The 13,318-nt window shown below is 48.5% G+C and overlaps 1 protein-coding gene across 1 annotated transcript in view; it reads right to left on the reverse strand.

Moving 5' to 3' along the window:
* KIF26B (kinesin family member 26B) overlaps window positions 1-7,017 on the reverse strand; it is a 517,976-nt gene extending 510,959 nt beyond the window's left edge. Inside the window, exons 1-2 of the mRNA XM_070768089.1 lie at window positions 6,016-7,017; window positions 4,778-5,179 (exon numbers count right to left, since the gene is read on the reverse strand). Coding sequence (XP_070624190.1) covers window positions 4,778-5,179; window positions 6,016-6,078 — 465 coding nt within the window. The 5' untranslated portion in view covers window positions 6,079-7,017. The remainder of the gene's footprint in view (window positions 1-4,777; window positions 5,180-6,015) is intronic.
* Between the last annotated feature and the right edge of the window lie 6,301 nt (window positions 7,018-13,318).

A 13,318-nucleotide genomic window follows, 5' to 3' on the forward strand; every position in this document is an offset into this window, starting at 1 on the left:
TGCAAGGAGATCCAACCAGTCCATTCTAAAGGAGATCAGCCCTGGGTGTTCTTTGGAAGGAATGATACTAAAGCTGAAACTCCAGTACTTTGGGCACCTCATGCGAAGAGTTGACTCATTGGAAAAGACTCTGATGCTGGGAGGGATTGGGGGCAGGAGGAGAAGGGGACGACAGAGGATGAGATGGCTGGATGGCATCACCGACTGGATGGACATGAATTTGAGTGAACTCCGGGAGTTGGTGATGGACAGGGAGGCCTGGCATGCTGCAATTCATGGGGTAGCAAAGAGTCAGACACGACTGAGCGACTGAACTAAATTGAAGCTCACAGTTGCCCCTTCTACATTCCCAGGTCTGTTTCATTCTTAAATCTCCCTCTACTCTTTTCTCTCTTCGAAGAAACCACAAACTCAGTGCATGGAAAACCAAATCCACTAGAGTCTTTCTTCTGCAAAGAAGATGTCAAGAGTTTATTGATGAAGGACCCTTTCATAACTGCCTTCAGGGTATGCTGCTTGATTGTTTGTGTTTTGTATTCTAATTTGTATTGCAAGTCCTTGAGGTCATGAATTTGATTTCCAGCTTCTTCAATGCCCTCCAAATCCAGGATATACTCTTAGGTCCTTCATATTAATATTTTAATACTGTTTAGAGCACCCCATTCCAGTACTCTTGCCTGGAAAATCCCATGGACGGAGGAGCCTGGTAGGCTGCAGTCCATGGGGTCGATAAGAGTTGGACACAACTGAGTGACTTCACTTTCAGTTTTCACTTTCAGGCATTGGAGAAGGAAATGGCAACCCACTCCAGTGTTCTTGCCTGGAGAATCCCTGGGATGGGGGAGCCTGGTGGGCTGCCATCTATGGGGTCCCACAGAGTCGGACATGACTGAAGCGACTTAGCAGCAGCAGCAGCAGCACAGCTTCTGAAGAAAGAAGGAAGTTCTAATGTTGCTTCCAGACTTCCTGCTACTCTGTAAAGGCAAGACTCAGTGGCATACAAAAAAGACCACAGGCTTCATATTCCATCAAATCTCAGTGCAGCAATGACTAAGCTGAGAAAGGTTGGGAAAATAATTCAACTTCTTTGGAAATCAATTGGCTCATTTACAGCATCCAGATGATAATACTTGATGCCTACAGTTATTCCAGTGAGACACTGTTTGTAAAGAGTATGCCACACAGCAGGTACTCAATGAATTGTATTGTATTGCATGCATGCTCAGTCTTTTGTGGACTCTTTGCGGACTCTTTGGGCTTTAACCTGCCAGGCTCCTCTATCTGTAGGATTTTTCTTTTGAGTTCCTTTCAAATCTGTCTCTCCTCCCATTTCCTGCCTCAGTTAACACTACCCACCCCACCCCCAGTTACCTAAGCTAGAAACCTCCAAGTCCTATTGTCTTCTGCCAAGAAGCCTCATTCTCCAGTGGTCACATGTCCAGTATTGAGTGTGCTCAGAACAGGGTGTCCACACTTCAGGCCACCAGAGCCAGTGTCTAACTCCTGGGACCAGCCTGACACCCCTGCATGAGCTCACCAGCACTTTACCTCCCCTTCTTAACCAACTGTTTCAGAGACAAAACTGGAGGACTTCAACAGCGCTTGCTCTCTGCCAATGGGCACAGCGTGACAATGTAGATGGCAGTATGATATTTGGGAAATGTACTGACGGAGGCAGATATTGAAAGTGGATATTTTGTAAGAAGAGCCCTAAATTCGGCAAAACATAAATCCCACAGAATCTTGTCTAATTGATAATCATAAACCTTCCTGTCTCTTTCTCTGAAGAATGTAAGCACTTTTCAAACCTTATCGAAAATCATTTTTTGACATTCTAATCATTTGAAAGGTCACCTAGAGTCTGAATCATTTTTTTCCTTTACACTAAGGAAAAAACAGTAAAGTTAAAAATACAGAGGAAAACTGATTTACTCAGTGTCACAAAATAAATCAGTGGTAGAGAAAGAACCAAAGCCAACTCTAAAATAATAAGGTTCCTGGACGTGCTATTCTGCCTTTACCTTTAAAACACTTACCTAGGAGACTTCATACCCCCTCATAGAATGTAGTACTCTATGTAAGAAAAGAGTCCCCATGTACAGCTAAAAATCTTAAGTGAATTACATGATGTTTGCTAATTACCCCTCAAAAACATGCCTTTATCTTTCAGACCCTTACTCTTCAGGGCAAACTACATGTTGGAGTCACAATGACATCTCTTGTTCTTATGAAAATTAACTCCTTCTGTGCCGGAGGGCGATGAAGGTCCACAGTTCGCTCATAAATCTGGCTCTGGGAAGAAGAAAGGTCTTGTGTCAGAGTTACTTGGGCCTCCATCCATGGTGCTTGAGAGAACACAATATTTGTTTGGCTAAAATACTGCAAATTTCAAAGGTGTAATGGAAATATTACCTAGTCTGAGGGTACCAATATTTTAAAAAGGAAAAAAAAAAAACCTAAAATGACTATTCCCAGAGACAGCCAGAGGATTTGTATTTAAAATCCTGGCCCCGTACCTCTTTACTAACAGTGAGGTCATCTGAGTAACACTTGCTTCTGGCGGAGTCGTGTGCTCTCCTTTGCACTAAATGTCATATTTGACTGTGCCATATCACATCTAAAACTCCAGGCAAATTCATGTGTGCCCTTAAAGTGACCCCATGTGACTGTCCCCAAGACTGACAGCGCTCTTCTTGATGCACCTGGATCAAGAAGTAAGTTGGTGTAGAGCATTGAGGTTCCCCAGATCCAGCGTTTCTTCTGTAGCCCTCACTGACAATGTCATCAGTTTCCCAGCATCAGTTTTATTTCATCATGTAAATAAAACTGGCACAAATACCAAGCTGCCTCTTATTGCACCGAGAATGATTTTTCCAGGCTGCTTTAACAAAACCAAAAATCTACTTTGTCACATGACTCCACAAAACTTGATGGATGCATTTAAGTTTCAACATTTGTTTCTTCTTCCTATAGAATTCCTTTCCTCCCACCACTTTTATGAAAAGAGTATATTGTAATTTACCTTTGCACACAAGGAGCATGCAACAACACAAGCTACTCTAAGAACAGGTCTGCAAGAATGTTCTAGAATAAACTGGTAGACTGCAACTTACTAGGATTGCCAAAAATCAGATACTATATATCTTTAAGAACCAAAGTTCTTAATAATTTACCAGCTGGTCTAGTCTGGTTATACAATCTTATAGCTCCCCACACTCGTCCTCTGTTGTACTCACCACAAATGGAAATAAATTATGAGCTGTGCATTTTGTGGTCAATATCTCTATCCTCTGTTAGAATACAAGCTCCATGTGGACAAGGACTGCAGGTACCTGTTATTTTATTGCTGTGCCTAACAGAGTTCCTTGAATGCAGTAAAAAAATCAAAGAATACTGATCAACGATCACAAGAGTAAATAAATCAGTTAGTGAAGAGCTGGTGTTAAATCAGAGGATAGGGCTTACAAGAGTGAAATAAGCTTTTAGAGTCCCTGAGATTTATTCCTGGGGGTGTCCTGACAGATTTATTATCAAACTACAAAAATGGCATACTGACAACAATCTACAAGTTAATTATTCTAGAGATAAATTCGGGATTCATAAAACCAATTCTCTTGGTGGAAATTTTCCACGTTTAAAATTTTACAACTTCTGTGGGTATTTGTTTAATTTAACCCTTGCATATGAAAACATCAATGTGTGTGTTTGGATAAAGCAGAAATGGCCAGCAGATGCATTTATTCCTAAACTCCACGACTCAGAATCACAACACTTGACTTCAAAAGTCACAGAACTATAAATCAGAAAATACCACTGAACAGTGTCAGAATTCTCTACAGCAATTCACGCTGTTTTCTTGATATTTCTCTCTAACGGCTGATAAAAACTCTTTGAAGTGAAAGAGTAAATATTTTCATTTGATAGTACTTAGGCCCAACAGTGCAAATACAATTGCATTGTGTTACACTCTGGGGGCTCTGGACACACACAACGCTGGCAAGGTTGCCATGGAGGAGCCAATGTGCTCAGTGCTCGAGCAGACAGGGGTGAGCCGCGCTCAGAGAAGCTCCTCACCCCTTAGTCTTCCTCTGACAGACACACAGAGGTTTGGGGGAATGCTGGCTTTCCGGTAACCCTGGAAAGGAAGGACCACAAATAGGCAATGGGAAATGCCAATTCCTAAATATCAGCCTGCTTTTACCGCTCCCACCGACACTTTTGTAAAGGAGCACGGATTGGGGTGGGGAGAAAAATCTAATGAGTGCCCCTGCGGAGGGCTGGGGAGCAGGGGGAGGTGGGTATTGGGGGAGGAGGGGTGGTAAGGAGGCAGGCGGCTGGGCGCCGAATCCCCGCAGCTGGTGTCAGCACGTCCCCGGCCTAACACGCGGCTAAGGTCTGTGGACACGCGGGGGACGAGCGTCTCGGGGAAAGGTAGCACTGCGCGGGTCCATCCGGATAGCTGGGCGGGTGCAGGGGGCAGAGAAAGGGCACTCTGGGAAGTGGAGGGAGGCAGGAAGGATAACCTGGGCAACCCAGGTGGACAGCGAGGCCTGGAACTGCGCACGCACCATCCAAGCAATGCGCCGGAGGAAGGTCTCGCGGCGGAGACGCGGGGATCTCCCCCCCCCCGCCCCGCGGCCCAGAGCTGCCCGGGCGGAGCCAACGACCCGTCTGCAACTGAGCATCGCGTGGCGCTGCAGGTCCCCCCACCCCCGGCCGCGGCGAGACGGGCGCAGCTGTGGCCCGCCAGCCCCGTCCCGTCCCCGGCGGCGCTCACCTTGCCCGGGAAGGGCCCCGGGAGGAGCAGCTTCAGAGCCTGCCTCTTCAGCTCCACCAGGCGGGCGTTGCAATTCTCGCACCAGACGCCGCGGTCTGATCCGGGGGAGGAGCCGCCGCCGCTGCCCGAGCCCGGGGAGCCCGTGCCGAAGCCTGGCGAGCCGCCAAGGGAGCCCGGCGAGCTGGTGCCAATGCCTGGGGAGGCGGGGCCCGGGGAACCCGTGAAGGAGCTCGGGGACGAAGTACCTGAGCCCGGGGACGGGGTCCCCGACGAGCCGAGCGCCGAGCCCGCGCCCTCGGGGGTGGGCCGGCTCCCGGCGCGGGACTCTTCGTATGCTTTCCGGTACCAGCTCTCAGGGGAGAAGGGCGCCGCGGGCTTGGTGGGCGAGCAGACTTCATTCACCTGCAGGGGAGACACGCGGGTGTCAGGGGCCGCCGGGCTCCCGCGCCCCGGCCCAGGGCCACCCTCCCGCCTGCCCGGGGATCTGCGTGCCACCAAAGGCCCCGGCCCAGCGCCAACAGGGGCGCGATCGGGACCGCTCCGGGCCCTGCGGCCAAATCTGCCTCCATCTGTCTGGTTAATTGTCTTTAAGTGAATTCTTGTCGTCCAGGTGACCCTGCGCCGGTTCCCGGGCGCCGGCGTACTCCTCCGATTTGGAGGATAGGGACTCGCTCGCTCAGGGAATTTCAATGGTTTCTGCAGAGGAACACACCGATTCAGCTCCCCGCGCTGTTGAACCCAGCACCCATCCCAGAAGGAGCCCACGTTTAAGATTCTGGAAGACTGTGTGGCGGGGGTGGGGGGGGGTGGGGGGGGTGGGGACTGTGATTTTTGGATTTGTATTAATTCGGAGTACAGCCCTCTGGATACTGAAGGTAAATAAAAGGTTTTCCTTTTTCCAGGGAAACGATCCCTAAGAGCTGCGGAGATTTCGTGGGAAACCCTCCCATTCGACTTAACTCTGCTTGGAAGTCAGGAATACTGCAAAAGTTAGGGATGCGGGGAAGAGGAGGGACGAGAGGGCCGCAAAAATTCCGAGGGCAAGGCGAGTGTGCGGGCGTCCTCACGGGCAGACCCGCCTCCGCGCGCGCACGCCTGGCTGGCCTGGCCGAGGCGCCGCTGCAGCCGGAGGAGAGCTCGGAGCCGCCCTGCCCTGGCCGCACGTTACCCAGAAAGGGAGACCCCGGTCGGGAAAGAGTCTGGTAACACATCTCCGCATTAGACCCGTCACAACTTACCCCGTATTTCTTGCCCCTGGTGGAGACTGCAAGCCTCTCTTTATTCCCAGCTATCGAATTCATGGTGGCTTTTCCAGAGGAGAGTGTCTAAATGTTCCACCAACGCTACATCCAAAAGGTCTTCCAACCCAGAAGGATGCCCAGTGGTAGGGGGCTCTCTCTTGGCCCTCAAGTCAAGGTTTCTTAATGGAGGGGTTGGGGGGATAAAAGCAGATGGACCCCAGAAGTAACAGCACTAATTTGCAGAAGGGTTGGAGTGCTTGGTTTATTCTTCTCTTCAAATAAGGCTTTTCCTCCTCTTCTGCCTCCTCCAGTCACACGTTCTCTTTTCACGGTCACATCCAGATAATTGGCATTTTCCTTAGTCTAGTGAGTCCGTTTTCCTCCACGAGGGAAAAGACGAGTACAATCGGGACACACGGCAGCTGCCGAGGAGGTGGGCGAGACCCCCGCCTCGCCTACTGCCAGCGAACCGGCTGTGGGAACTTGTCTCCTTTCGCGGAGCTTGGTAACTGAGTTCAAAGAAATTCTCCCAAAATATAAAGATCCAGATCGGGGAGGAGCCTCGGCGTGTGGGGGAGCCAATATCCGCCGTCCCGCTTTGCCTGACAGTTGCGCGAGGGCAGAGAGGGGCGGCGGTGTGGCCCGGCCGGCGTCCGCGGTCAGGGCGCGCGTGTGCGCCCAGGCGCAGCGCGGATCCTTGCGAACCGCGGCCCCGCCAGGGAGCCCGCCGCCTGGCTGCCGCCGCCGCCGCGCCTGCCGGGATCCATTTTATGTTGCGGCTCTCCTGCCTGACATTCCGAGGCCGAGAGCCGGGGGATGGGGTCGTAAATCTCGCGCGGTGCGGGGAAGTTGCTGGTGAGTGGCCCGGGTCCAGGGCTCTAATGAAACAGCACTGCGCGAGACTGGAGCTGGGGGCAGAGCCGAGCGAGTGCAGCCGGACAGAAATGCGCCCGAGCTTCCCCGCCCCCAAGTTCTTTCTCTTCCTGGCAAGGCTTGCAGTTCTGCCTTTGAAACGCCGTGTAAGAGGGATTGAGTCACAAACAAGTCCACAAATATGCCGAGTCCTCCCCCCGCCCTTTGTTCTCCTAGACCTGCCCTGCAAACCTTTTCTGGAATTGCCCTCCTAAGCCGGGCCGGCCGGGGGGCCACCCTCCCAAGCGCAGCGGGAGAACAGGGCCTTCGCCCCAGCCTGCCCGCGACCCAGTGTGCGCTGTGCCCCGCCGCCCAGGGCTGGGACGCAGGAGCCCGGGGAGCAAGCGGGCAGCCACCCGGCAGGGAAACTGAGGGACGGCGCGGGCCTGGAAAGGGGTGTGTGCGAGCTGGCCTTGGCCTCGTCTCGGTCGGGGGTCCTTTCGGCACCCGATCCCGGCTTTTCCAGCAGGCAGGGTCCACCGGGTCCCGGGAGCACCCAGTCATCGCCCTCTCCAGTTCCCCTCCGGCCCCCGGCGCAGAGCCCAGAGCCCAGGAAGCCGGCATTTGCTGGGCTCCACACGTAGCTGCTCCAGGGTGTCATTTTTCATCTCCCGAGAGGACAAATCTTCTAGTGAGCCCGCAGGTCTGTTTTGTTGTGACCTTTAATTAACACCCGGCGAGACGCCTCTTGAAGGACCGGCCCCGTGCGGGTATCACGTGAGGTGTAATGGCATCTCCGCGCCCGGGGGGTACCCGGCCTGGGGGCAGGCGAGGGTGCAAAGGACGCCTGGGGCTTTCCAGTCTCTAGTTTCCCTGAGATACGGAGAGGGCAGGAAGACAATATCCTAGGGTGCTGGAACCCTCTGGAAGTGGCAACGCCCCCCACACCTGCTTTCCTCGGGGGGAAATTCCTTCGTGCATCCCTCGCGCTGCCATCCACCACCCTCCCCGCCCCCCGCCCTTCCCGCCGCAGCCCTTGCGTGGGAATGTTTCACAGCCACCACAGCGAGGTAAAAAGGTAAAAATGTAGATGTCGAAAACAGTGTGGAAGTTTCCATTACGTTCCTACTTCCATTTAAAAGTGGTCATATCAAAAGAGGTCCTTATGGGGCAGGTACACCTCCGGGCAACTGCCTGCTTCCGTCCATATCTGTATTCCGCGCAGGTGCTGCGGGAAATAGCATCGCCATTAGCTACGCACTGCTCATCTGCCGAAAAGCAGCACGTGGCCAGGTGAAACGGACTAGCCCGTGAGCCGCTGGTGGGGAAGGTGAGGTGTCGAGGGAGAGTACTGGGGAGCTGGGAGATTCACCTTGGAGACGGAGGAGACCAGAGGTGGTCTGATTCGCATCCCAAAGTAGCTGGGGCTCCGAAGCCTGTTTGGTGAGCTCGGAGCGCCCTCTGTTGATCAAAGTTTGCAACAAGAAGCCCCGCAAGAGAGTTTGATATGAGGCTTTAAAAAAATGGATGTAAAATTTACATACCGTGAAATGCACAAATTTTATGTGTACAGTCTATTAATTTTGATAAATGTACACTCCCAGGTAAGGCACCACCTCAATCAAGTTATATATCTCCATCACTCCAGAAAGTTCGTGCCTGTGTTTTCCCAGGTGATCCCAATCCGTCATGTAAAATCACGGTTATGATTTCTGTTGTATCACCATAGATTAGTTTTACCTGACTGCGAAGTTTTTGACCTACCTGTTGTTGATAGTATGGGTCTGTTCTCCGTGTGTACTCCGTTTTTCTTTTTTTTTTTTTTTTAATTTTATTTTATTTTTAAACTTTACAATATTGTATTAGTTTTGCCAAACATCGAAATGAATCCGCCACAGGTATACCCGTGCGCCCCATCCTGAACCCTCCTCCCTCCTCCCTCCCCATACCCTCCCTCTGGGTCGTCCCAGTGCACCAGCCCCAAGCATCCAGTATCCTGCATCGAACCTGGACTGGCGACTTGTTTCATACATGATATTATACATTCCTGTCTCTCCGGCCTTCTTTTTGTTGACTGAATTGTTTAGTATTTCCCTTTCAACCCTCTATTAGCCTTTTAACTGTTCATTCAGTTAACTCAATCGTGTGCGACTCTGCGACCCCATGGACAGCAGCAATCATCCATGGGGGATGCCATCCAATCATCTAATTCTCTGTCGTTCCCTTCTCCTCCTACCTTCAATCTTTCCCAGTTCAGTTCAGTCGCTCAGTCGTGTCCGACTCTTTGTGACCCCATGAACCCCAGCAGGCCAGGCCTCCCTGTCCATCACCAATTGCCCAGAGTCTACCCAAACCCATGTCCATCGAGTCGGTGATGCCATCCAACCATCTCATCCTCTGTCGTCCTCTTCTCCTCCTGCCCTCAATCTTTCCCAGCATCAGGGTCTTTTCAAATGAGTCAGCTCTTCGCATCAGGTGGCCAAAGTACTGGAGTTTCAGCTTCAACATCAGTCCTTCCAATAAACACCCAGGACTGATCTCCTTTAGGATGGACTGGCTGGATCTCCTTGCAGTCCAAGGGACGACAGCAAAAGAGACACTGATGTATAGAACAGTCTTATGGACTCTATGGGAGAGGGAGAGGGTGGGAAGATTTGGGAGAATGGCATTGAAACATGTAAAATATCATGTATGAAATGAGATGCCAGTCCAGGTTCGATGCACAACACTGGATGCTTGGGGCTAGTGCACTGGGACGACCCAGAGGGATGGTATGGGGAGGGAGGAGGGAGGAGGGTTCAGGATGGGGAACACATGTATACCTGTGGCGGATTCATTTTGATATTTGGCAAAACTAATACAATTATGTAAAGTTTAAAAATAAAATAAAATTAAAAAAAAAAAGAGTCTTCTTCAACACCACAGTTCAAAAGCATCAATTCTTTGGGGCTCAGATTTCTTTATAGTCCAACTCTCACATCCATACATGACCACTGGAAAAAACAGAGCCTTGACTAGATGGACCTTTGTTGGCAAAGTAACGTCTCTGCTTTTTAATACTCTGTCTATGCTGGTCATAACTTTCCTTCCAAGGAGTAAGCGTCTTTTAATTTCATGGCTGCAATCACCATCTGCAGTGATTTTGGAGCCCAGAAAAATAAAGTCTGACACTGTTTCCACTGTTTCCCCATCTATTTCCCATGAAGTGATGGGACCAGATGCCATAATCTTAGTTTTCTGAATATTGAGCTTTAAGCCAACTTTTTCACTCTCCTCTTTGACTTTCATCAAGAGGCTCTTTAGTTCTTCACTTTATGCCATAAGGGTGGTGTCATCTGCATATCTGAGGTTATTGATATTTCTCCCAGCAATCTTAATTCCAGCTTGTGCTTCCTCCAGCCCAGCGTTTCTCATGATGTACTCTGCATATAAGTTAAATAAGCAGGGTGACAATATACAGTCTTGACATACTCCTTTTCCTGTTTGGAATCAGTCTGTTGTTCCATGGCCAGTTCTAACTGTTGCTTCCTGACCTGCATATAGGTTTCTGAAGAGGCAGGTCAGGTGGTGTGGTATTCCCATCTCTTTCAGAATTTTCCACAGTTTATTGTGATCCACACAGTCAAAGGCTTTGGCATAGTCAATAAAGCAGAAATAGATGTTTTTCTGGAACTCTCTTCCTTTTTTGATGATCCAGCTCATGTTGGCAATTTGATCTCTGGTTCCTCTGCCTTTTCTAAAACCAGCTTGAACATCTGCAAGTTCACATATTGCTGAAGCCTGGCTTGGAGAATTTTGAGCATTACTTTACTAGCGTGTGAGATGAATGCAATTGTGCGGTAGTTTGAGCATTCTTTGGCATTGCCTTTCTTTGGGATTGGAATGAAAACTGACCTTTTCCAGTCCTGTGGCCACTGCTGAGTTTTCCAAATGTGCTGGTATATTGAGTGCAACACTTTCACAGTATCATCTTTCAGGATTTGAAATAGCTCCACTGGAATTCCATTACCTCCACTAGCTTTGTTCGTAGTGATGCTTTCTAAGGCCCACTTGACTTCACATTCCAGGATGTCTGGCTCTAGGTGAGTGATCACATCATCGTGATGATCTGGGTCGTGAAGATCTTTTTTGTACAGTTCTGTGTATTCTTGACACCTCTTCTTAATATCTTCTGGTTCTGTTAGGTCCATACCATTTCTGTCCTTTATCGAGCCCATCTTTGCATGAAATGTTCCCTTGGTATCTCTAATTTTCTTGAAGAGATCTCTAGTCTTTCCCATTCTATTGTTTTCCTCTATTTCTTTTCATTGATCACTGAGGAAGGCTTTCTTATCTCTCCTTGCTCTTCTTTGGAACTCTGCATTCAGATGGGTTTATCTTTCCTTTTCTCCTTTGCTTTTCACTTCCCTTCTTTTCACAGCTATTTGTAAGCTCTCCTCAGACAGCCATTTTGCTCTTTTGCATTTCTTTTTATTGGGGATGGTCTTGATTCCTGTCTCCTGTACAATGTCACATACCTCCATCCATAGTTCATCAGGCACTCTGTCTATCAGATCTAGTCCCTTAAATCTATTTCTCACTTCCACTGTATAGTCATAAGGGATTTGATTTAGGTCATACCTGAATGGTCTAGTGTTTTTCTCCACTTTCCCAGCATCAGGCTCTTTTCCAATGAGTAAGTTCTTCCCATCAGATGCCCAAAGTATTGGAGTTTCAGCTTCAGCATCAAGTCGTTCCAATGAACACACAGGACTGATCTCCTTTAGGATGGACTGGCTGGATCTCCTTGCAGTCCAAGGGACTCTCAAGAGTCTTCTCCAACACCACAGTTCAAAAGCATCAATTCTTTGGTGCTCAGCTTTCTTTACAGTCCAACTCTCACATCCAAATGGAAAAACCATAGCTTTGACTAGACAGACCATTGTTGGCAAAGTAATGTCTCTTCTTTTTAATATGCTGTCTAGGTTGGTCATAGTTTTTCTTCCAAGGAGCAAGCATCTTTTAATTTCATGGCTGCAGTCACCATCTGCAGTAATTTTGAAGCCCAGGAAAATAAAGTCTGACACTGTTTCCACTGTTTCCCCATCTATTTGCCATGAAGTGATGGGACCAGATGCCATGATCTTCGTTTTCTGAATGTTCAGTTTTAAGCCAACTTTTTCACTCTCCTCTCTCACTTTCATCAAGAGGCTCTTCTGTAAGGATTATAATATGCATCTTCAAATTGGGCTACTTAATTTTGTGCCACTTCACCTAAAATGTAAGAAATTTGCAACAGTATAATTCCATTCTACCTCCCTCCTTTATGCTACTATTTGTTGTATTTTTATATCCACATACATTATAAAATCCATAATACCGTAGTCTCCATTTTACTTTAAACAACTTGTCTTTTGGTGAAACTAGAATGTTTTAAATATGTGGGTTTTTTTTTAAACTAATTGGGTAATTCTGGTGGCTTCGAGGGTAAAGAATCTGCCTGCCATGCAGGAGACCCAGGTTCGACCCCTCAGTTGGGAAGATCCCCTGGAGAGAGGCATGGCAACCCACTCCAGTATTCTTGCCTGGAAAATCAGATGGACAGAGGAGCCTGGAGGGTGGGCTACAGTCCATGGGGTCACAAAGAGTCAGACACGACTGAGTGACTAACACACACACACACACAAATTATTTATTTATTTGGCTGCTGTTGGTTCTTAATTGAAGCACAAGTGGGATCGTCCTTGCTTCATGAGGGATCTTTTATTGTGGTTCCCCAGTCCCCTTGCAGCTTGTAGAGTCTTAATTTCAGACCAGAGATCGAAGCAGAGTCCCCTGCATTACAAGGTGGATTCTTAACCGCTGGACCACCAGGGAAGTCCCTGGGGTGGGGGGTGGGAAGGGGTTGTTGGGTTTTTTTTTCTTTTTATATTTACCCAGTTTTATATTTGGAAGACTGATAAAATTTTTTTCCTATAGGCCAGCTTTTCAACTAGCTCATTTCCCTTCAGACTGAAGAACTTCCTTTAACATTTCTTGTACCACGGGTCTAGTGCTGACAGATTCCTCAGCTTTTGCTTATCTGTCTTTTTTTCATTTTTGAGTCTGAAGAACGGTTTAACTGTATTTTGAATTTTTGGTTGACAGTTATTTTTCTTTCCACCCTTTAAAGATGTCATTCATTGCCTTCTGTCCTTGCTTGCTTCTGATTAGAAGCTAACATTAACTCTCATGGGAATTCTCGTGTGTGTGTGTGTGTGTGTGTGTGTGTGTGTGTGTGTGTGTGTGTGTGTATAATGTGTCTTTTTTCTCTGGATGTTTTGAAGATTTTTCTCTTTATAATTCGTTTTCAGCAGTTTGGCTATAATGCTCCAGGATGTGGTTCTCTCTGTATTTATCCTGCCTAGGGTTTGCTAAATTTCTAAGACCTATAATTTGATCTGTAAGTTTTTCAGCAAGTTTGGGGAAA

This window comes from Bos indicus, chromosome 16 (genome assembly GCF_029378745.1).
Source record: "Bos indicus isolate NIAB-ARS_2022 breed Sahiwal x Tharparkar chromosome 16, NIAB-ARS_B.indTharparkar_mat_pri_1.0, whole genome shotgun sequence".
NCBI classification, from domain to species: Eukaryota; Metazoa; Chordata; class Mammalia; order Artiodactyla; family Bovidae; genus Bos; species Bos indicus.